The sequence below is a fragment of the Oryctolagus cuniculus genome, chromosome 5 (genome assembly GCF_051225735.1).
Source record: "Oryctolagus cuniculus isolate XC-2025 breed Fujian yellow rabbit chromosome 5, ASM5122573v1, whole genome shotgun sequence".
NCBI classification, from domain to species: domain Eukaryota; kingdom Metazoa; phylum Chordata; class Mammalia; order Lagomorpha; family Leporidae; genus Oryctolagus; species Oryctolagus cuniculus.
This window is the reverse complement of record NC_142871.1, coordinates 24,573,904-24,598,629: the sequence shown is the minus strand read 5'-3', so window position 1 is coordinate 24,598,629 and position 24,726 is coordinate 24,573,904. Positions and strand designations below refer to the sequence as shown.

General features: G+C 41.4%; 1 protein-coding gene across 2 annotated transcripts; it reads left to right on the top strand.

The window, feature by feature from the left end:
- The first annotated feature begins 8,170 nt into the window (after positions 1 to 8,170).
- On the top strand, positions 8,171 to 23,696 carry LTV1 (LTV1 ribosome biogenesis factor). Of its 2 annotated transcripts, XM_002714857.5 has the most exons (11): positions 8,171 to 8,318; positions 9,266 to 9,397; positions 10,480 to 10,653; positions 14,252 to 14,339; positions 16,352 to 16,493; positions 17,175 to 17,436; positions 20,864 to 20,991; positions 22,170 to 22,309; positions 22,750 to 22,802; positions 22,988 to 23,188; positions 23,312 to 23,696. In XM_002714857.5, the coding sequence occupies exons 1-11, from the start codon at positions 8,316 to 8,318 to the stop codon at positions 23,420 to 23,422; spliced, it is 1,434 nt and encodes a 477-aa protein (XP_002714903.1). In that variant the 5' UTR covers positions 8,171 to 8,315; the 3' UTR covers positions 23,423 to 23,696. The 2 variants fall into 2 exon arrangements, with proteins under 2 accessions (XP_002714903.1, XP_089189800.1); XM_089333674.1 differs by lacking the exon at positions 8,171 to 8,318 and having other exon boundaries at positions 9,221 to 9,397.
- Positions 23,697 to 24,726: the final 1,030 nt, after the last annotated feature.

Here is a 24,726-nt window from a genome sequence, read left to right as displayed (position 1 = left end):
CCCTTTAGAGTTTATGATACAGAAAATGAACAGGCTTTCTCATGTTGCTTACTATTTAATGTATTAAAAGCAAGGAGAGAGGTTGGGGGCATAGTTTGACTGAAAAGGAATACACTTTTTTTTATTTCTCAAGAGTGATTTTAAATAGTAAATTCACTTAACCTCCCCCAACTCATGGACAAGGTCAGAGATAGGAAAGTCGAAAAGCAACGAGTGTGCCATTGTCCTATAAAGAAGACATAGAACCGAGGAAGATGGGAACCAAAAAATTAAAAGAAGGTTTGAAAAACCGGCCCCAAGGATGCAATTAAAAATGAACAGGCCATCTCCAAAGCAGGTGTAGTTGTTGTCACCTTTCCATTTTTTTCTCAGACAAACCAGTTTCCACATTGAAACAGCACTTTCTGCAATCCAATGGAGGTAAGAAATGGGCAGTGTTGCACTGTACACAATGCCGTGATGGTATCCCACTCAGTGTGATTTAACTCTGCTGGACCTCAGCTCAGACGTCTGTAGGGAGTTGTTGCTACCAGCACTGCTGCCCACTGCTAATCCAAGTCCTCATTCAGTTTAGGGGTTGGAAACTCTGCCCACTAAAGGGTGGTCACTAATAGCAGGACCCATAAAACTCTAGAGAAAAGCTAAGAACCTCAAGTCTGTGTGAAGGTTTGGTTTGTGTTTGTTTTGTTTTGTTTTGCTAAGCAGACACTATTCTTAAGGCTTTTAAGGAAAACCCCACAGATGCTAGCTTTTTGTACTTAGATAAATATCCTAGGGAGGAGAGAACTAGCATTTTCAGTGCTTGTTGGCCTGAGGATTTGTTCCCGGGTGAATTTTTTATCTTGGTGAGCCCAGGTCAGACACATCAGATTAGGGGGCCCTCAGCATGCACAAGAATTTGCCTCTCGTTGTTCACCTAAGTACTCAGCAAACTGAAGCTGCTTGTCTTTTCCGGCAGTCAGTTTAAGTTTGTTCTCTCTTTGATTCAGTCCAGGTTGATTTCTGAAATTTTAATCACTGCCTCTCAGAGTCTTCCCCAAAGGATCCATTCTGAATTCTGCACATTAGTCTTCATAAAAGACAACACTTACATCAGTCCTACCCAGGATCTTCCAGAATCTTCCTCTCTGCCTATCAAATAGCTCCTAGGAGTTTCTGAGGTCTAACTGTGGACCATAGTTCCATATTTCTCTCCTTGTAGTCCTCCTTTGGACCAAATCAAATGAAATTCACAGTTTCCCCAAATACATTATGCAGTATGCATCACAACTGTGTTTAAGCCATTCCCTCCAACTGGCATTCTCCTTTATGTGTCAGCATTCCACACAGCCTTCTAGGAAAAATCCAAATGTCTTCTCCAGCAATTGCATTATAGTATTTCTTTAAACAGCATACAGGGGCTCGTGCTGTGGAGTAGTGGTTAAAGCCACCGCCTGCAGTGCCAGCATCCCATATGGGCACCAGTTTGAGTCTCGGCTGCTTCACTTCAATCCAACTCTCTACTATGGCTTGGGAAAGCAGTGGAAGATGGCCCAAGTGATTGGGCCCCTGCACCTGCCTGGGTATCCTGGAGGAAGCTCCTGGCTCCTGGCTTTGGATTGGCCCAACCCCTGCCGTTGCAGCCATTTGGGGTGTGAACCAGTGGATGGAAGACCTCTCTCTCTCTTTCTCTCTCTCTCTCTCTCTCTCTCTCTCTCTCTCTGCCTCTGCCTCTCTGTAACTCTGCCTTCAAATAAATAAATATTAAAATTAAAAAACAATAAACAGCATACACATATATAAATTTAACAGATTTAGTTTCCTCTGTAAGAATTCTGATGGGGGCCAACACTGTGGTTTAGAAGATTAAATCTCTGCCTACAGTGTTGGCTTCCCATATGGGCACCAGTTCCGGCTCCAGTTCTGGTTCCAGTTGCTCCACTCCCTGTCCAACTCCCTGCTAATTGCCTGGGAAAGCAGCAGAAGGTGGCCCAAGTACTTGGGCCCCTCCATCCATGTGTGAGACCCAGAAGAACATCTTGGCTCCTGGATTTGGCCTGGCCAAGCCCCATTTGGGGAGTGAAGCTGCAGATATAAGATGGATATCTCTTTCTCTCTCTCTCTCTCTCTTTCTCTCTCTCTCTTCCTCCCTCCCTCCCTCCCTTCCCCCCCTTCAGTCTCTATCTCTGCCTTTCAAATAATAAATAAATCTTTTTTAAAAATAAACCTTCAAGTGTTCAAATGTGATGCTAAAAACACACAAATAACAGCTCAGTATAATACATATTATAAATTTATAATTATAAATCAAATTTTCTTGAACATTAACATTTTGCATTATTATGATATTTTTAAATTTATGTGTGTAAAATTAGTTACATAGCCTAAACTAGTTGCATGACTACAAGATCAGATTTCATGGTGTAGTTTTTAAAATCACAAGCACTGGGCTGGTGCCATGGCTCACTTGGTTAATCCTCCGCCTGCTGTGCCGGCATCTCATACGGGCACCGGGTTCTAGTCCCCGTTGCTCCTCTTCCAGTCTAGCTCTCTACTGTGGCCCAGAGGGCAGTGGAGGATGGCCTAAGTGCTTGGACCCTGCACCCGCATGGGAGACCAGGAGGAAGCACCTCACAGCGCTGGCCTTAGTGGCCATTTGGGGAGTGAACCAAAGGAAGGAAGACCTTTCTGTTTCTCTCTCTCATTGTCTATAACTCTACCTGTCAAATAAAAAAAAAAATCACAAGCACTTTCATGTCAAGTACATATAATTTCTCACAATAACTATGAGACATAATTAAATGCAGCACGAAAGTACTACTTTTCAAGGGCTGATAGTGTCCAAACACAAACAAAAGATATGAAAATGGAAAAGCTAGTTGCCTGGTTTGAGTGATTTATACTGTGTTTATATATTGAAATATATTGTACCCCATAAAAGTGGGCATATTCCATGTTAGAATTGTTTTAAATAACTTTTTAAAAAGTTCAAATACTGAAAGAAATGTAACCAAAACTGAAGCTGAATGTCATTATCACAGAATAACTTCTGGTATGAGAGTATATCTGAATTTTTAAAAGAAGGATATTACTTTTGGCTTTGCTTTAATAATAAACATTCCTAGGCTTGTAGAAACTTACATACTAAGAGGAGCAGATGTTAAAGTCTTCAGCAAACTGAAATTACTGGATTGGCAATTCACTGTTTCCTTAATGTGTCCTAGGGATGGTAGACTATGGGAAGAATCCACTTGAACACAGAGACACACTCACAACCATCCTTCAATCTAGAACTTTAAGGAGTCTCCAAATCTTCAGCTTTCAAAAAGAATCGGTTCTGTTAAACCAGATTCACACTCCATCCTACATAATGCTTTTTTCTGATAAGCAGAAGGAGGTCTGTACTCCCAAGGTGTAGTTAATTTCCTTCAACACTCTTACTGGCCTACTTGAAATTTTGCATTTTTTTTTCATGTTCTTTCTTTCACACTAGACACACTCATTTAGATGGCATCCAAATAGATTATTCATTCATCCCATACCAAAGACTAATCTTGTTTTTTCCCTGAGCACAGAACACTATAGTCGTGCTCATGACGGTGCAATTAAGTGTTAAAACTGAGCTGAAGATGAAAACTGTAATGAAACTAAAGAGGTAAACAAAGGCTAAATCTCAAAAGTCCTTGTAAACTTTACCAAGGAATTTGAAAGTTATCCTTAAAGCAATTGGAATCCACTGAACTATTTTAAACTCAAGGCTACCATCATCAGATTTGGCCTATTACCAGCCATTACTATTGCCATAATCTGACTAGAAGTGATGGTTGCCTCAACCAAGGTACTGATTAGTGGAATGAAGAAATATTAATGAAATCAAATGACAACCATAGGGAGTGGATGTTTGGCCTAGCAGTTAAAATGCTTACATCCCACATTGAAGTACTGGGATTTGATTCATGGCTCTGGCTCCTGCAGGCCCTAGGAGGTAGTAGTGATGGTCAAGTAATTGGGTTCCTGCCACCCACATGGGAGACCTGGATTGAGTTCCCATCTCCAGCCTTAGTCCCAGCCTGGCCCCTGCCTTTTCAGGCATTTGGGGAGTAAACCAGCAGAAAGCAGCTCACTCTCTCAGTCTGTCTCTGCCTCTTAAATCAATCAATAAAGGACACAGGAAATGGAAAATTTAAGACTACACTACCATGGCTTGGGCAGATGGCAATGATACCACTTGCTGAAAAAGGAGACAACAGCAGAGATAAGATTGATGGAAGACTAGAGTGAGGGGCAGGGAGAGGGGAAGGAAGGATAGGAAAGTGCAGAGGTGAGCCATTCAGGTTTGGATGCCTGCTATTGAGATGTCCCCATGTGGATAGATGTACAGTAGACAGCTGGATACATGCTAAGGCAAGGAAGGCTACAAAAAGGAAGTTGAGAATCATCACCACGTGTAAGGGAAGCTGTGAAAATGGATCAACCTCTCCAACAGACAATGCCTCAAAGTTTAAGACCATGAAGAAATTACTATAATAAAAGTTAATAAACTCTTTTCTTATTGCCTTTCTCTCTCCAAGACTGTAAGATGAAATTATTGTCACATCATCTGAGTGCTTCAGATTTTGCTTTAATTTAACTGGGTTTCACTGCTTACCTGAGTTTTGAATTAAGTTGAATAAGCACTTTATGTAGGAGGTTAAGACATGAAGCAAAAATTATATTTGAAAATTCCTTATATTGTCATGAATGTCTATACAGACATACTACTGGACTTATTAAGTCTAACACAACCTACTTTGATTTCAACATTGTATAAGTGGCTGGTTCTATTAATTTGACCACAGATGGATGTTAGCTTCTGCATAGTTTACATATACCTTTAGAGAAAGTTTACACTCAACAGAATGAAATGCTCATACTGTAAGAAGCTTGGGGAGGGTCCAATGTTGTGGCACAGCAGATTAAGCCATTGCCTGTGGCACCAGCATCCCATATGAGTGCCAATTTAAGTCCTGGCCACTTCATTTTCGATCCAGCTCCTTGTAAATGTCCTTCAGAAAGCTGGAGGAGATGGTCCAAGTACTTGAGGTCCTGCTACCACCCAGGAGACCTGCATAGAGCTCCTGACTCCTGGTTTCAGCCTGCCCAGTCCTGGCTGTTGTGGCCATTTGGGGAGTGAACCAGCAGATGGAAGCTCTTGCTCCAATTCTGCTTCCAAATAAATAAATTTTAAAAGAAGGAGGAGGAGGAGGAGAAACAGCAGCAGCACAGGGAAGACAGAGCGTGCACACTCTGCATAAACTGATTTTACAGAGAAAAGTGTATTAATGTCTTCTGTGGTCCACATTCTGTGTGCTCATGGAAGCAGTGGTAGGCAGAACCACTAATATCTCAATAGTATTGATGGTAATCACAGAGTTAAAGTTATAAGTTAAATGCATGCATGATGTCACTACCCCAAATTTTTTAAAATGTTTTCATGTTTCAATAGTGTCTATTATTCAAAGCAAAGGGGTCTAATGATATATGAGCTTGTCATAGCCTAAACCAGAGTGAGTGCCATTGAAGCATACCGAAGTTAAAATTCACTTTATGATCACAAAAGCACAGCAAAGAAAATTGGGATTAATATTTCCAACTTTATTCACCAATGAAATGTTTGTCCTTTTGACTAAGAACAGGAATCAATAAACAGAAAGCCAAGCAATAGAAGGGGGCTGGTACAGTTACGAATTTTAAGGAACATACAATTACTAGGGATTAGAAGCAATTAAAGGTTTAGAACCTAACCGTGTTCTATAAACAATCTGAAAGGTACCAGAAATTTAGGAAAAGCGAAAAGATAGGATCCGGGGAAGTGGACAAGTTCAGTCAATGTGGAAATGAACAGATTCCTGTGATATGAACATGATTCAAAGCCACGCTCCTGTCCCCAAACAAATCCAAGCTGCAGAAGGGCCAGGTTTCAGGAATTAGTCACCGTGAAGCACAATGCAATTAGGTGACTGCAGTTAGGAGGGAAGGGGATGGATAATAGCTCAAGTTCATCAAACAAGTACTGAAAGCCAAGCACAGAGCTAGGCATTTCACACACTTCCTCAGCAGCAATCATAAGAGGTAACTAGTAATAATACTACCATTCCCACTTTACTTTTGGGTGAGTAAACTGAGGCCCATTTGCCCCAAGTTACACAGTAAGAATGAAACAAATTCCAGAAACTACTTTCAGGTAGTGCACAATGAATATTACTGTGACCATATAGTATTGTTAGGGAAAGTGTTTTAATCCAGAGGGAAGTCCACTAAGGTGGATGGACACCCTTTGGATTCTGACTTTATGGAGCTCTGTGCCATTCCTAGTCTTTTAGCTGTTTTATAGTTCTGTAATTTGTAGAAAGCTGGCCATGAGGCAAAATAATCCTTGTCTCTAGACTTGTATATAAATCTCTTCTGACAAAGTTGAACTGTGGAAAAGCCAGTTCTGTCTCCATTTGCTTTTTTTTTTTTTTTTTTTTTTTGACAGGCAGAATTAGACAGTGAGAGAGAGACAGACAGAGAGAAAGGTCTTCCTTCCATTGGTTCACCCCACAAATGGCTGCTACGGCTGGCACTGTGCCGATCCAAAGCCAGGAGCCAGGTGGTTCTTCCTGGTCTCCCATGCAGGTGCAGGCGCCCAAGCACTTGGGCCATCCTCCACTGCCTTCCCAGGCCACAGCAGAGAGCTGGACTGGAAGAGGAGCAACCGGGACAGAACCGGCACCCCAACCAGGGCTAGAACCGGGGGTGCTGGCACCACAGGCAGAGGATTAGCCTAGTGAGCCGCGGCGCCAGCCTGCTCTTTTTCTATAAATGTTTTTAGATGATCCTGAATCTAGTTGTAACATCTTACTAATTCCCTCATCAATAATGCCTAAGATAAAATCTTAACATAACAGTCATGATTTCACCATTAAAAAGATCATTTACTAATATTTATTAAACTAGAATGTTTCTAGCCTATTCCTTCTCTGTTTGTGTTTAAAGTACCTTACTTTTTATATAGACAAAATGTAACACTTCAGATCCTATTTATACACATGTAAACAATATCTAGAAATATCTAAAATATGTAAAATAAGAAATATCTTTAAAAAACATATAAAGTGCCCTGAAATCCTTTCCTACCTCCTCACAGATAATCACTATTGTCACTTTGGTGTGTAGTCCCCAAGATATGTTTCTATGCTTGTACTATGATGTTTCTCTATAAAATGTCTTCCTTTTCTATAATTTTTAATACAATATAGGCCTTTTCTGTCATTCTACCTTTCAAATAAGTAAAATAAATATTTAAAGAAAAGAATGTTTCACAAATATTTAGTGGTATGACATAAATACATTATTCAAGGTAACTCAAACATTGGGAAAATAACAGAAATGGGGAAGGGGAAACACAAATTTAAGAAAAAAAATCTTTGAATGTATTTCCAACTCTTTTGCCCAAGAAAAGCTATGAGAATGTGGCAGCACCTGCCTGAAATTTTCCCCCCGTCTGCCTATAGCCAGTTTGCTAAAACCACGGTACTGTATTTGAGAAACAACTTGGAAGAGAAATAGCATTCGTTTCCATTTTGCAAGACAAGATATGCAAACACCAGAGAACCTGCCTGTTTTTTTTATTTCAAATGTCTCTACAGTCAACGGTCTCGAGGGGACAGATGGAGGCAGTTCACTGACAGTGGAAAAGAAAGACCTGGGTTAAGTCTGGTGTAGCCTACTACAGCCAGGTCCGGTCCTTCGTTGCTAAGGCAACCGACTATGCTCCAGCCCAGGCGAGGCCACCTCAGGGACTGGAGGCTGGACACCTGCTGTCCTAGCACCTGCGCGGGTTTTTCTTGTCTTTTACGGGCTGAACAGGTAAATGCTGCAAGATGATGGGGAAGCTAGAGTCTTTGCCCTGGTTTCAGGAGGGGCGCTCTAAAACGACGCTCGCCCACAAACACCTACCCTGCACTGGAAAGGCAGGAAGTGCCCATCTACTCCCTGCCTCGCCCCAGGTAGTAAAACTCTGGCAGGAACCGCTCCGCCCCTCGCGGGGTGGGAACCGGACTAGCCCCGCCTCTCAATAGCTTCTCGCGATCTCTGAGACCGAGCGAGGGCACGTAACTTCCGGCCGCGATCCATCAGCTCCTCAGCGATTGGTCCATTTCCTCAGCTTGATGTGTGACGTCATCGCCGGGTCCTGAGGCTGCACGTGTGGAGAAGCTGCGGACGCTGGCGTGAGCTGGTGTCTTTTTGCCTCCCCGTAAGCTTCGAAGGTGTAGTCGCCTTTCACCTGGGGGCTCTCGCCGCGCGGCTGCACCATGGTGAGCAAGCCTTGGTCGTCTCGGCGGCGGGACGCTGTGTTTTGGAGAGGCCGGGCTGCTTCCGGGAATGCCGGCAGCCACTGCGGCCTGAGACTGGATAATGTCGGGGCAGCTTAACAGCGCGGTGTCCTGGAATGGGTCTCCTCCCTGCCCCGGCGACACTTGGCAGGTTATAGCCCCCCACGGCCGAGCGTGCTGGGAGTGACCGGAAAGGAATGACCTCTCTCAGTCCTGGGGGCCTACGGCTCTATATACCTTGGGCTAACTTAAAACCGTGTGACCCGGGCCACAGACCCCTCGCCCAGTACTTCCTGGGGTCGGGCAGAGAGGGAGGGGCAGGTGTCTACCTGTCCGTCTGTTCGGGGAAAGAGGACCTTGTGGGAGAGTGAGTTTTGGCCCAAAACAAGGCACTTGGTAACCTGGTTTTTCAGTTAAAAAAAAAAAAATGCTGAAGAGAGCACAAGGGATGAGGACTCTCGTTAAATACATTGGCTGTTTGTGTTGTGGTTTCATTTACTATTTGGTAAATGAATTTTCTTCCGGTGAGTTCCTCGTTCTTCTGGTTCAACCTGTTAGAGATCTTTCCTGCATACCTAGTGTCAAGGAACTCTTCGGTCATTTTCACATCACCATGTTTTATTTTCCTCACCTGATATCATGGTCCTGTTCATTTGCTCGCTAAAAGCAGGTGCTTGCGCTGTTACAGTTCCCCACTGCTGTGTCCCCAGCCCCCATAACAAGGTCTAGCAGAGCAGTTACTCAACCAGTGTTTGTTGAAGGAAAAAAGTTGGGATTCTGTAGAACACAGCTGATGTTGCCTGTCCTAGGAGTGTAGAATCAAAATCTGCTGACCCTTCATATGACTTACTGAAGATGTCTGGACTATGGTGGAGTCATTGTCTTTTGGTTCTGTTTTAATGCCTCATTTTGATTCTGTTCCTTTGAAGCCTCATAGGAAGAAAAAGCCGTTTATAGAGAAGAAGAAAGCAGTGTCTTTCCACTTGGTTCACCGGAGCCAGCGAGATCCTTTGGCTGCAGATGAGACTGCACCCCAGAGGGTTCTTTTACCTGCCCAAAAAGTAAGTCCTGTTTTATAGCCTGTAAGTTAGGCAGGCTATTAATAAATTGGTATCCATGGGTGGGAGTTCTGGTGCAGCAGGTTAAGCCACAGCTCGCAGCGATGCTGGTACCCTTTATTGTAGTGATGAGTTTAAGCCCCAGCTGCGTGGCTTCTGATCCAGCTCTTTGTGAATGCACCTGGGAATGCAGCAGAAGGTGGCCTGAGTACTTGGGCCCCTGCATAGTACATATGCTGATTTTTTTACAGCCTTCATATGAATAAAGCATCTTTGAAATGTTTAAATGAACAAATCTTGTCGAGTAATGGTGAATTACTAAACTGCCAACTGCTGTCTTCCATGATGTTCTTTTGGGCACAACCGTGTGTTCTTATACGCTTCCCCTAAGATGCTGCTGTGTCCTAACCACAAACTGCATTTTGCCTCCTGGTCACTCATCTCATGAAATTCAGGACATCTGAGCTCATGGGTTAGCTTTAGAAAATGCCAAGGAGCTTTGAAGTGAAACTATACTTGTTAAATATGGATAAAGCTAAAGGGAATATTGGGAGAAGTTGGCCAAACTTACCCTTTTAAACAAAGCCAGTTTTGTTATCTGTTGAGAAATTTCTTTGCATATAAATGCAAGAAATTACATTTATCTTTGAAGTCCCTCAAGTCTTCTAATCCTTCAAATGCAAGGATAGTTTCAAAACTTTCTGCTACAAAAATTTTTTTTCTAATTTATCCATACAAGGGGTCTTCAAGAAGCTTGTGAAAAATGCATAGTGTGAAAAACCATACATGGATTTCCAAAATTTTTCACACCGAAACTTTTCAACTTCATTTTTCCATGAAATTTTTTAAGTAGGATTGTACATGGTAAGATACTTGCTTGCGTTTCTTGACTCACTTTGTTGCATAGAAGTGCCTACTGGAAGGAGGAGTTTTCCTTCCATTTTAATTTTATGCAGCAGTCTAATTTGGAAGCCTGAGTGCCAAGATGGCACAAGGTGTTCATGTGACATCTGTTGTCTGAAAGTTACATTCTTTGTCAGATTTTTAAGCCTAATCCTTGGAGGGGTTCTAATTCTGTTTTACAGGTAAATGATGAAGAAAGGCGAGCAGAACAGAGGAAGTATGGCGTGTTCTTCGATGATGACTATGACTACTTACAGCACCTGAAGGAAGCGTCTGGGCTCTCAGAGCTTATTCCCACAAGTACTTTGAGAACACATAACAGGAGAGATGAAAAAGAAGAAACTTTAGTAATTCCAGTAAGCTTTTTCCACAATTTTAAGTGAGAATGTGTGAGTAAGTGAAGAAACCATCATTTTTAAATCAAGATAACTGGGGCAAGAACTGTTGTAGAAGCTCACAAAGATATGCCGAGCCTTCCCTTGATGTTGTGTGTATATATGTCTGTGCCTCTGTATATCCAGAGAGTAGGCCACCTTTTCTCTGATGGCAGGTGTAAAGTAACAGCCTTTTTAAAGAATTGGAATTTTTTGTTTTTGAGATTTATGACTTTGAATGGCAGAATGATTGTGAGATCTTCCATCTACTGGCCACAACAGCCAGAACCAAGTACTTGTGCCATCAACTGTTGGCTTTCCAGGTGCATTAGCAGGACGCTGGATCAGAAGCAGAGTAGCTGGGTCTCAGACCAGCACTCTGATATGCGATGTCAGTGTCAAAAGCAGTGGCTTAACCTGCTGCACCAAAATGGGCCTCCTTAATTATTTTTAAGATTTGTTTATTTGAAAGGCAAGTTACACAGAGATCTTCCATCCATTGGTTCACTTCCCAAATGACTGCAATAGCCAGGGCTGAGCCACGCTGAAATAAGGAACCTGGAGTAGGTTCCATCTAAGTCTCCCACATGGGTGTGGAGGCCCTGAACACTTGTTCCGTCTTCTACTTCTTCCATAAGGCACATTAGCAGGAGCTAAATCAGAAGCAGAGTAGCCAGGACTTGAACCAGATCTCCAGTATGGGCTGTGTAACCCACTACGCCACAGTGCCACCCCCCCCCCCTTTTTTTTTTAATTCAAGAGACAGAGAAATAGTCTTAATTTACTGGTTCATTCCCCAAGTACCCACAACAGCCAGGACTGGGCTGGACCAAAGGTACAAGCCAGGAACACAACACAGGTCTACCAAGGATAGAAGGGATTCAAGGATTTGAGCTGTCACCTGCTGCTTCCCAGGGTCTGCATGGGCAGGAAATGAATCAGGAACCAGAGGCAGATGTCATCTCAGGCATTGCAGTATGGGATGCAGATGTCTTAGCATGAGGCCAAACATCTACCTCAGTACTTTTGAGTCAGCTGGAAGACTGCATGTATTTTTAACACAACTTTAAAGAATGCACAAAAATCCATTAAATTATACATTTTGTAAGAGTGTATTGTATAGTATGTGAGTTACATCTTGGTAAAACTATTTTTCTTTTTAGAAAAAAAAGTATAGCAAAAAACCCCGGTCTTTGCTCATGATTATTCTCCTGAGAAACTCATTTTGGAAGTTATACCCGCTGTACTGTATTAAATTGTGGCTTAGTCTGATTGCTAATGGGACTACACACACGTGCACTGCTATATATAGCCTTTCTTTATGCTCCTCAGAGCACTCTCTCGGTGAACTGGGAATGTCCAGATCAGCTTTGTACTACTGCAGGCTTGAGAATGGGGTGGGTGTTGAGGTAAACAGATGACATGTGGTGGTTACCCTCATATTATTAGTTGTTCAATGGGAAGAATCTGAAGCATCAGGAACGGTCAGAATATAGGACAGCACATGTTCAAATAGATGGCATCATGTGAGGAAGAAGGGCGTTTCCATGGAGGAATATTCTAGTACAGCAGAAGGGCTTCATGTATCGGGGTAGGACCCAGCTGGCCACTAGGAGATGGATACTCTTGGAAAGAGAAGGGGCATTCTGCCAGCCAGCAGAGGCATAGGGAATATTGTGGGCCACAGGGTCTTGTGCATGCCTGCTCAGTAAATTATTGTGAATTATGACATGACAAGAACTGGACTTCATTTGTATGATCTGTGTGATCATCTTGTTTGTTGAGTAACAGAAATTGAGATACATGGAGTAGGCTTTGATTTTACAGTGAAATCAGGTGGTTAAATAGAGTGGAAAATGAGACCTATTATAAATTCAGGCTGGTAACATAATAAAAATACTAAGGGAGTTTAATCTAGCAATGTTCTGAAGATTCGGTTAAGTAAAGATGAACTGAGCAGATGTTGCAGTAAGTTGTGTCTTGGTTAACCATAAGGATACTAAGGACCAAAGACATGTCAGTGAAATCACTGTATATGGGAGAGTTCATGGGGACAGAGAAATGATTTGACCACCCGAGGATTAAGACGGCTGATTGAGAGAAAAGCTGTGCTGTTAGTAAAGATTGAGGCATTATCTGTAGTTTAAGAAGACAAAGATTAATTTTGTTTTGAAACTTCAGGCCAGTAGAGTTAGGAAACCTGGATTTGAATCCCACAACCGGGCTTGACCAGTCTAAGCCATGTGTGCCTTTTAAGCTTGTTTAACTTTTGTTCTTTCACTAAAACGTGCTGCTTCCTCACAGGGTTTGAGGATTGAAGGGAATAGGGTAACAGGAAAGGCACTGTGACACAAAACAAGGAGGTTACTTTTGGGATGCCAATAGAATGTAGATATTTAAATGTAGCTATAACAGTTACTTGGCTGTGGTAACAGTGACCACAAACTGGGTTACTTAAAACAGCAGAAACACATTCTCCCACAGATGTGGAAGCCAGTATTCTGAAATCAAGTCAGTGGAGGGTCGGGCTAGGAAGGAGACTGCTGCCTGCCTCACTCCTTCCTTCCACAGGTTGCTGGTAGTCAGTCCTTAGAGTTCCTTGGCTTGCAGGTACCTCACTGGTCTGTCTCATCTTCATGTGGCACTCTCTCCTGTGTGTCCTTGTGTCTTCATGTGGCCTTATGAGGGCACCCCATTCATAGGATTAGGCCCTACATTAATCCAGTATCACCTCATCTTAACTAATTATACCTGCAAAGACTCTGTTTTGTTTTTTTAAGATTTATTTATTTGAAATGCAGAGTTAAAGGGAGGGACAGAGATCCTCCATTTGCTGGTTTACTCCCTAAATGGCCACAATGGCCAGGACTGGGCCAGGCTTCAGTCAGAGGCCATGAGCATCTTCTGGGCCTCCCACGTGGGTGGCAGGGCCCAAGTACTTGGGACATCTGCTGCTTTTCACAGGTGCATTAGCAGGGAGCTGGATTGGAAGTGGAGCAGCTGAGACACTGGTACCCGTATGGTATGCTAGTGTCACAGGCAGTGGCTTATCTGCTATACCACAACACCAGCCTTGTACTCAATTTGAAAAAAATCACAATGTGGGGCCAGTGTTGTAGTCTAACTAGTTAACCTACCTCCTGCAATGCCAGTATTCAATGTGAGCGCAGGTCTGAGTCCTGGGTGCTTCACTTCTAATTCAGCTTCCTGCAAATGCACCTGGGAAAGCAGCAGAGGACTGCCTGAGTCCTTGGGTCCCTGCACCTATGTAGGAGACCTGGATGAAGTTCCTGGCTGTTAGCTTTAGACCGCAGTTCTGGCCACTACAGGCATTTGGGTTGTGAACCAGTGGATGGAAGACCTCTCTGTCTCTCTGTCTCTGTCTCTGTCTCTCTGTCTCTGTTCCCCCCTCCCTCTCTGTGGCTGTGACTTTCAAATAAAATACATCTTTAACAAACAAAAATGATCACATCTGAGGTTCTGGGTGGTCATGAATTTGGGGAGTATACTTTTTAGCCCAATACAGAAGCTGAGAAGTGTTTCTAAACAAACCTAACCATTGTGTAATTCCTTTTATAAGAGCACTGGAATTAAGTTGCCTTCATCGGTGTTTGCATCAGAGTTTGAGGAAGACGTTGGATTGCTAAATAAAGCAGCTCCAGTGTCAGGTATGTTTAATTTCTTTAGCTCTTCAAGTGAGTAAGTTTGTGTTTTAGAAAAAGAAACAAAGTGATGATGTAGGATTTTCCTATGCCTGATAAAATGTTGAAACTTTTGAGATTTGTTTGGAATTTGTATTAGAGATCATCAGGGATGGCTGTGGTCTGCTTTTATGACTGCCATCAAATTCTTGAGAAATCCTGTTTGAAGAAGAAAGTGGGAAACTATTTCTGGCATCCTGAAAAAGGAATTTTAATGTTCACCTAATCTTTTACAGAGATAAGTGGTAGTCATCATTCATTACCAACAGTGCAATTTTGAAAAATCTGTTTTTCAGTTTCTCCCAAGACACTATTTTTTAGAATTTCATCTTCCCATCCATTCCAAATACACTACAAAGACTTTTTTTTTCAGTATCTACTTTGTATATGTAGAACACCAAAAAAAGTCCACAGAAGCACTGTTTGTTAATTTTCTCCCAGGTTGCCTCAGTTTTTCTTTAATTTTTATCTATTTATTTTTCATTTCATTTGAAAGGCAGGGAAAGATCTTCCATCCACTGATTCATTCCCCAAATGGCCACAACAGCCAGGGATGGGCCAGACTGAATCTAGGTGCCCAAAACTCCATATGGGTAGCGGGAACCCAGGTGCTAGAGCCATCATGTGCTGCCTTCCAGGGTGTTCATTAGCAGGAAGCTGAATCTGAAGTGGAGCATCTAGGTTCTGAGCCAGGCAAACTTACTCAGACGCAGGCATCCCAAGAAGCAGCTTAACTTTTGCTCCAAACTCCTCCCACTATTGCTTTAATTACTGATGAACATTCGCCCTATGGCATTTGCTCAGTGTTTTATTACAGACTTTTGAGTTGGCACCTGTGTGGCAGGGTTGTGGGTTAAAGCAGAATAAAGGATAGTTCCTGAGCTCAAGAAAGAAGCACTAAAAACTGAGAAGTTAATTTATAGTACAGTCACATAAAAGCAGGTGGGGTGAGCAGGCCCAAACCCAGCCTCAGAGATGACCAAGGCTTCCCAGAGGAATTAACAGATTTCTTAGTTGGGAGGAAAAGTTGGGAGGGATGGAGAATCGAGAGTGTTCCAGACAGAACAAAAGGCAAAGATGCAAAAGGCAGAGATGGAGAATTAAACGATGACAATGTAAGCAGAGGGAGTCGGAAATCGCTTCAGATTATAACTGAGAAGTTTTTCTAGTGTTTTTACTACAGGAAGATATAATTGATAGTTTTTACTACAGGAAAATATAGTTGATATATAAGAATTTCATGGTGTGAAAAAGACTGAAAGTGTAACGGTCTACAATTAATAAACTTAGTTACTTCCAACAGTAAGTTGATTTTGAAACCCAGTTTATTCCTGCAGGCGAAAGCTCTAAAGTTTAATTAAAGTTTTGTATTAGAAATATGTATTGGAAGGGTGTGTGTGTGTGTGTGTGTTTAAGATTTGTTTATTTATTTGAAAGGCAGAGTTAAACAGAGAGAGAAGGAGGGGCAGAGAGAGAGAGTCTTCCATCTGCTAGTTCACTCCCTCGTTGGCCACAATGGCCAGAGCTGTGCCAATCCGAAGCCAGGAGCCAGGAGCTTCCTTCAGGTCTCCCACAAGGATGCAGGGGCCCAGGGACCTGGGCCATCTTCTACTGCTTTCCCAGGCCATAGCAGAGAACTAAATCAGAAGTGGAGCAGCCAGGACTCGATCCAGCATCCATATGGGCTGCCGGCACTGCAGGCAGCGGCTTTACCTGCTACACCACAGTGCTGACTGTGGAAGGGTGTTTTTAACCAGTGGATATTGAAAGAGGAGAGGGACTATTTTCATCTTTTATCCTGGAATTGCGCATCTGTATGTTACTTCCTCTCTAGACTGAACTTGTTGAAGTTCTTATTCATTTTGGTATCCTCAGTACCTAAACAGAATCTGGCATATAACTGGTATTCAGATTATGTAATTAAGTGAATGAATTATGCTTTCTTGGGAATCATTGACCAATATTTATTTTCTTTCTAGGGCCGCGGCTGGATTTTGATCCTGACATTGTTGCAGCTCTTGATGATGATTTTGACTTTGATGATCCAGATAATCTGCTTGAAGATGACTTTATTCTTAGGGCCAATAAGCCTGCAGGCGAGGAAGATGGAATGGATTCACGGTATCTATCTGTGGGTTGTTTTGAAATAGGGATGATCTGACTGTTGGCTTCTTCAGTGGGATATACAACCATAGAAAGTTACAGTTGGAAGAGGTCTTCCAGAGCATTTCATCTGAGACTTTCATTTCTTTGAGCAGAAAATGAGGCATGAGGTCTTTACCAGCTCTTAATGAGTTGGAGTAGGGCTAGAGTCCAAGGATCTGGATTGTCACTTCATTGCTTTTCCTCTCAAGACAGATGGATCAAGCACCATCATTAGTCCTGCCCAAATAAGAGCGCATCCTGAAATACCCTCCTACTCTACCAGTGTTAACAAAAAATAATTTTTGTGTATTTTATCTGAAAGGCAGAGACAGATCTTCCATCTGCTGGTTCACTCCCCCAGTGCCTACAATAGTCAGGGTTGGGCCAAACTGAAGCCAGGAGCCTAGAACCCAGTGCAGGTCTACCAGGTGGCTGGCAGGGAGTCAAGAATTTGAGCCATCCCTGCTGCATCCTGGGGTGCACATTAGCAAGAAGCTGGATCAGAAACAGAAGCAGTGCTTGATTCTAGGCACTTTCATGTAGAACGCAGACATCTCTAATGGCGGCTTTACTTGCTGCTTCACAATGGCTGTTCTATAAAGTTCTGTTATTTTTAAAGTTGTTCTGACACATAATTTATGACTCTTTGACTTAAAGGAAATGTGAGAGTGAGGATGGCAGTGAGTGGGAAGACATGGATGATGAGAAGGCAGATGGCAGTGATGGTGATGACTATGACTCTGCAGGCCCGCTGTCAGATGAAGATGATGTGTCTGTCCCTGGGAAGCCTCAAGAATCTATAGAAAATCACTTGTTCTGGGATGAGGAAACCAAAAGTCGCTTCACAGAGTATTCTATGACTTCCTCTGTCATGAGGAGAAATGAACTGCTGACTCTGCATGACGAGAGGTTTGAGAAGGTAAGTTCTCAAAATGAAGGACGTGTTAACACTATCTCTTAGAAAGTTTTATTTATGAAAAGGGGGAAGGATTGAGACCAAAAGCCAAAACTTTACATGTTAGAGGCAGCCTCTCTCTCTCTCTGAACTTTTTTTGTTTGTTTTAAAGAGCAAGAGAAAGGGAGAGACAGATCTTTTATTCACTGGATCCTTGCTATCTCCCACATGAATGTCAGGGGACCAGTACTTGCGCCATCTTCCTCTGCCTTCCCCAGGCCATGAGCAGGATTGGAAGTGGAGCAGCCAGGACATGAACCAGCTCCCATGTAGGATGCTGGTGTCACAGGTGGAGGCTTTACCTGCCACACCACAATGCTGGTCCTTCATATTTTTTTTTTAACTTTTATTTAATGAATATAAATTTCCAAAGTACAGCTTTTGGATTACAATGGCTTCCCCCGCATACCGTCCCTCCCACCCGCAACCCTCCCCTTTCCCACTCCCTCTCCCCTTCCATTCACATCAAGATTCATTTTCAATTCTCTTTATATACAGAAGATCAGGTTAGCATACATAAAGATTTCAACAGTTTGCTCCCACACAGAAACATAAAGTGAAAAATACTGTTTGAGTACTAGTTATAGCATTAAATCACAATGTACAGCACACTAAGGACAAAGATCCTACATGAGGAGTAAGTGCACAGTGACTCCTGTTGTTGACTTAACAAATTGACACTCTTGTTTATGGCATCAGTAATCACCCTAGGCTCTTGTCATGCACTGCCAAGGTTATGGAAGCCCCCTGAGTTCACCGACTCTGATCATATTTAGACAAGGCCATGGTCAAAGTGGAAGTTCTCTGCTCCCTTCAGAGAAAGGTACCTCCTTCTTTGATGACCTGTTCTTTCCACTGGGATCTCACTTGTGGAGATCTTTCATTTAGGTTTTTTTTTCCCCCAGAGTGTCTTGGCTTTCCATGCCTGAAATAGTCTCATGGGCATTTCAGCCGGATCCGCATGCCTTAAGGGCTGATTCTGAGGCCAGAGTGCTGTTTAGGACATCTGACATTCTATGGGTCTGCTGTGTATCTCACTTCCCATGTTGGATCGTTCTCTCCCTTTTTGATTCTATCAGCTAGTATTTGCAGACACTATTCTTGTTTATATGATCCCTTTGGTTCTTAGTCCTATCATTATGATCAGTTGTGAACAGAAATTGATCACTGGGACTAGTGAGATGGCATTGGTACATGCCACTTAGATGGGATTGAATTGGAATCCCCTGGTATGTTTCTAACTCTACCGTTTGAGGTAAGTCAGCTTGAGCGTGTCCTGAATTGCACATCTCTTCCCTCTCTTATTCCCACTCTTATATTTAACAGTGATCACTTTTCAGTTAAGTTTCAGCACTTAAGAAGAATTGTGTATTGATTACAGTATTCAACCAAAAGTATTAAGTAGAACAAACAAAAAAAAAACACTAAGAGGGATAACATATTAAGTTGCTCATCAACAGTCTGGGTGAGGGCTGATCAAGTCCTTCATATCTTTTAATAAAAAAAACTCTAATTCTGGAAAGAATGTAGGTCAAAGAGTTAGCCATTTCTTCTGTTTCCTCTTTGAGTGACATCATGATTTAGAATCTCTTTGATGATAATACATAATACTAGGTTACACTGTTTTCCTAAAGCATTTGCCTGAGCATAAACAAAATTCTATTTCTTTCTGTTTCTCATATCTGAAGTTCTGAACATAACTAATGGTTAAGAACAGAAAGGAGTAAGAGTGTAAGATACTTCAGAAGCCTGAATTGTTGGGGGCCAATGTTGAGTACAGTGAGTTAAGCTGCCACCCATGACGCCAGCATTCCATTTGGGAACCTATTCAAGTCCCAGCTGCTCTGTATTGATACAGCTTCCTGCTAATGTACCGAAGGAAGCAGTGAAAGGTGGCCCACTTGCCTGGGTCCCTGCCACCCACGTGGGAAACATGGTTGGAGTTCCAGGATCCTGGGTTCAGCTTAGCCTAGCCCTGGCTGTTGCTGCCATTTGGGGAGTGAACCATTGAATGGATTTTCTCTCTCTAACTCTGCCTTTCAAATAAAATAAGTTGTAAAAGGCAAAAAACCTGAATTATGATGTCCTGGATTTCATTCTATGCTGAATACAGTGCTGATATTTCTGTTTAGTAGCCCATTTGTTTATGCAAGTTCTGTTTCCCACATATCCTGTTTTATACACTTTCCTGACATCATCTGTGATGTGCTTATTTATTACTTATTTTGTATGTAGGATTGTCTTCAAGGGCAGAGTTTTTTGTGTTAGTGCTCATTAGTACATCCCAAGCCTTAAAGTTGTATTTGACATTTATGTAGTAGTTCAGACTGTTCCATGAATGAAGGATGTGTTTCATTCAGGGTAAATCCAAGATAAAAGTTATAACTTTTTTTTTAAAGATTTTATTTATTTTATTTGAGAGGTAGAGTTACAGACAGTGAGAGGATGAGACAGAGAGAAAGGTCTTCCTTCCTTCCTTCCTTCCTGATTCACTCCCCAGATGGCTGCAACGGCCGGAGCTATGCCAATCCGAAACCAGGAGCCAGTCGCTTCTTCCCGGTCTGCCATGTGGGTACAGGGGCCCAAGGACCTGGGCCATCCTCTGTTGCTTTCCCAGGCCATAGCAGAGAGCTGGATTGGAAATGGAGCAGGCGGAGGATTAACCTGCGCCACGGTGCTGGCCCCAAAAGTTATAACTTTTTAATTTTTTTTATGTTATTCTTTTGGAAAGCAGAGAAAGAGTTCGCCCATCCACCAGGTCACTCCCCAAATACCCTCATTAGTTCTGGGCCAGGCTGAAGCCAAAAGCCAAGTCCAGGTCTCCCACGTGCCTAGCAACTTTTTCTCCAGACTTAATAGAGTGACTGCTTCTTGCTTCATGTTCAGTGGGAGCCTATTTTCAGTCTAAATACAAAATTTTAAAAAAGTACTGAGCAGAAATGTCTTATATGCCAAAAATGGCATTTGTGTTGCTAGCATCCCATTTGGGAGCAGTAGTTCAGGTCCTGCTGACGTACATGGGAAAGCAGCAAATGATGGCCCAAGTACTTTTGGGTCCCTGATGCCGCATGGGAGACCGAATGGAGTTCCAGGCTCCCAGCTTCAGCCGTGCCCAACCCTGGCCATTGCAGCCCTTTAGGGAGTGAACCAGCAGATGCAAGATCTCTCTCATTCTCACTCTGTGTCACTCTGCTTAATAAACCTTAAATTTAAAAAGTCTACAACCTACTGTTTAACAATGCTAAATCCTATGTATATTGTAATGGTAGTGTGGTCTTAAAATAGTGTTTAATATATAGGAATAAAATTACTGTGAAAATAATGTTTGGATGCTGTAGTGTTAAGTACATTTCCTCTTTTTTATGAAATCTTTTCTCTGTTTATATTTAAGTTTTATGAACAATACGATGATGATGAGATCGGGGCTCTGGACAACACTGAGTTGGAAGGTTCCATTCAAGTAGACAGCAGTCGCTTACAGGAAGTTTTGAATGACTACTATAAGGAGAAGGCAGAGAAGTATGATGACTTTCCTTGTTTACCTGCTTTTTTTCATCTCCAAGTAAAGTCTGTAGTTTGATAAATGATTTGTGAGAAAATTTAGCTCTTCAGTATCTATAGTAAGAAACAGTACATTTTGCCTTATACATTATTCATCAGTTTTTTCTTGAGAGGTAGACAGACACAAAGACTTCCCACCTGCTGTTTGCTACTTTATTCCCCAAATGCCCACCTGATTGCTGGGGCTGGACCAGGGCCAAAGCAGGTACTCAGAGTAGGAACTGAATCTAAGTGTTCTTTGTGAGTCGCAGAAAACCAATTACTTGAGCCATCACCACAGCCTCTCAGGGTTTGCATTGGCAGGAAACTGTAATCAGAGTAGGGAATCAAACTCAGGTACTCCCATATGAGACTTGGATTTCTTAACTGCTAGGCTAAAGATCTGCTCCTTGTTTTGTCTTTGTTTTGATATGAAGAGTTCTGAAGCTGAAAATAACAGGGGGAACACACCAAAAACTACTTTCTTCATCTGTGACTTGAAGAGTCCTAGAATAACCAAGGATCTTCTTCCAGTTGGAGAATACTATGGTGCTTTTAGCCACTGTGAAAAATTATTCTGACTTACAAGTATATACTTTGTTTTCATCTTTCTGAAATGCCAGATGCTCTGAGAAGTAGGTGTTCATGGTTTACAGAAAGATAAGAGTTTGTTTGTCCAACTGGGTTAGCAGAACTGACCAGTCAATTATTTGGCAGCTCAGCATTCATTTCAAAGATGACTCTTCTCTGAAACTATCAAGATGCTTAAATCTGCTAGAAAGGTCTGATCTTCCATGATCTTTGTACTATGTAGATCCCATAGTGGGAAAAGAAACTATGTACTGTGAGTACTTTTGGAAAACAGATGAGCTAATGTTTCTCTGGGCTTTAAAAAAACTTGTTTTCTTAGGACAAGTACCAACATGTTTAATATGTCTTATAATCTTACATACCTGGCAGTAGAGTGAATGTCTAGAATCTACTGTAACAAAGGAGCAGGCCTGGGTAGAATAAAGTTTTAACAAGGACAGGAGCCCAGGAGTATATGCATTTTAAAAATTGTTGTTTCCATAGCTCTAAGTGTAGCTGTAGTGACACATAGTATAATGGTGTTTTTTCCCCTCCTATGTCTTCACTTTTAAAAACTCAACCAAAAGCTGTGTGAAATTGAATACTATTGAGCCCTTTGAAGATCAAGATGTGCCAATGAATAAGCTTGATGAGTCTGAGGAGGAAGAACTTACTACTGTTGTTCTTGAAGAACCCAAGGAGAAGTGGGATTGTGAATCCATCTGTAGTAAGTATCTTAGTGTCCATTTCATTGGCAAAGGTCTGGTAGTAATTTTAAAGGATTAATACGTCAGCTTGGAAGATAGATATATAAATTTAGTTTTTAAAATTTTTTACTTTTATCTTAATCTGATAGAGATCTTCCATCTGGTGGTTTACTCCCCAAAAGCCTACAACAACCAGGGTTAGGCCAGGCTCTAGCCAGGAGCCCAAAAGGCAATCCTGATCGCCCACGTGAGTGGCTGAGAGCCATGTACTTGAACTATCATGTGCTAACTGTCCCAAAAGTATATATATTTTAGAAGAAGTTAGGCTTGAGGATATTATGGAAAAATGATTTTGGAGGATAATACTCCTATGATAAATAATTTAATAAGCATTTATAAGAAAGACTTCAGTGTGCTGATTGTGAAAGCTTATTCATACATAGTCTTTTGTTTTTTTTAGGCACATATTCAAATTTATATAATCACCCACAGCTTATCAAGTATCAACCAAAGGTAAGTCCAACTGTCCTTAGCTCTTTGAAATGTGCAATGCAGGAAATGGAGTGTACAGATTTTCTCAGTATCTTTATCCTTGTGACTAGAGTGCTTATCAGAAAAGCACCAATAGTGTGTCATAGCTGTGCTATTTTTAAGTATGAATAGTAAATAACTGTAGTGCCATTTCATCTTTATTTTAGCCCAAACAAATCCGACTGTCTTCTAAAACAGGAATACCTCTCAATGTCCTTCCTGTGAAAGGACTCACAACAAAGCAAGTTGAACGAATGCAGATGATTAATGCCAGTGATCTGCCAAAGGTATCAACCCAACCACGTTCTAAAAATGAAAGCAAAGAAGATAAAAGAGTGAGAAAGCAAGCTATAAAAGAAGAGCGCAAGGTAAAGCATATTTTTTAAATGTTACCCTGCCTGGTAGAAGGGAAGTTACAGGAAACTTTTGTTTATGAAAGTAGTCTGTATCAGTTTAAAGATTTGAAATAACGTAAGTATACTCTTGTACAGGAACGGAGAGTGGAGAAGAAAGCCAACAAGTTAGCATTCAAATTGGAGAAAAGGCGCCAGGAAAAGGAGCTGCTGAACTTGAAGAAAAATGTTGAGGGTCTAAAGTTATAGAAATAGAAGATTTGGGATAATCACATTCTCTGCAGTGGGCCCCTCATTATGTTCAGTAATCAATATCTTCAGAGTCAAAACTGTTCTGCCATCTTTACTGGCAGGTATTAAAGAGAAAAATCTTAATGTTTGTATTTTATAGCAGCAACTATCCCCTGTCTTGTAAATACTGTAATATTTTTAAATTTAATTTTATAAGCTTGGATTTGCTCTGAATTAAATGACTTCATGAATATGAAATGTTTGGTGAAATTAAAGGAAAATATCTTCATAACTTGAGTGGAATTGGTGTATTCATTTATTTATATGGTTGTCATAGTTGTTTTTTTGCAGATGTTCTCAAATATTTCTTTGAATCCTTTCCACGCCTTTTCAGGAATTACATGGTTTAATTTGCTGTATGTAGAAAAGTGGCCTGGTTAAACTCAATTTTGAAATGCTGAGTTTATTCTCAGTGGTGAGAAGAATTTTCCTGAGAAAGTTCCACTGGTAGGAAGCTAAGTTTTCCCTTGCTGTATACAAAGAATGATTTCAAAAATATGGTAAAGCTGAATATTAAGGTTGTTAGGATTCAGATTTCCTGTAGCATTGCCTGATGACTCGCTTTTGGGATTTAGGAACACTGAAATCAGGAAACAGAATAGTAGAAGAAATAATCAAGAAAACTTAACTTGGCTTCAGTGAGTCCCTAGGTCAAAATCAGAAATATTTACTTCAGTTCCAACTAGACAGTTTGTGTTTTCAACATTATTTAATGCTTGGAACAGTTCATACTTGGTTAAAATACAGAGTTGAAAACCTTCCCTGTTTTTGATAAGTTGCTTTTGTTTTAACTTCTGTAAACTTTTTCAAGGTGTAAGCAGTGATACCATCACAATTGTTGATTATTTGGTAAACTATGACTTCTTGAAACAGACAGATTAGTGACCCTTGTTCTTGTGCACCTGACTAATGTGTTATTACCTGGACTGGACTGTAAAAATCTGTGGTGACAGTGTCAGTTTGAGTTAGGAACAGAATGGCTGGGGCAGAACTGTTTTTGGCAGGTGAGCTGCATTTATATCTAAATTATTAGTGTCTTCATCTGTAATTTTTTGATTATTATGGCTTTTCCAAAGCTGTTAGGTGTTAACTTTGCTCTACCAAGTTTTAATCAGTTTAAATCTTAAGTAAATTATAGAATTTTTAAAAATTACAAAAAATAATAACATTAGGTATTCTGGCTACATTGGTTAAGAAAAAATGTTGGCTAAAGAGCTTGTTTTTTCAGAAGTAAGGTACTGAAGAATGTATTGAAGTGACAA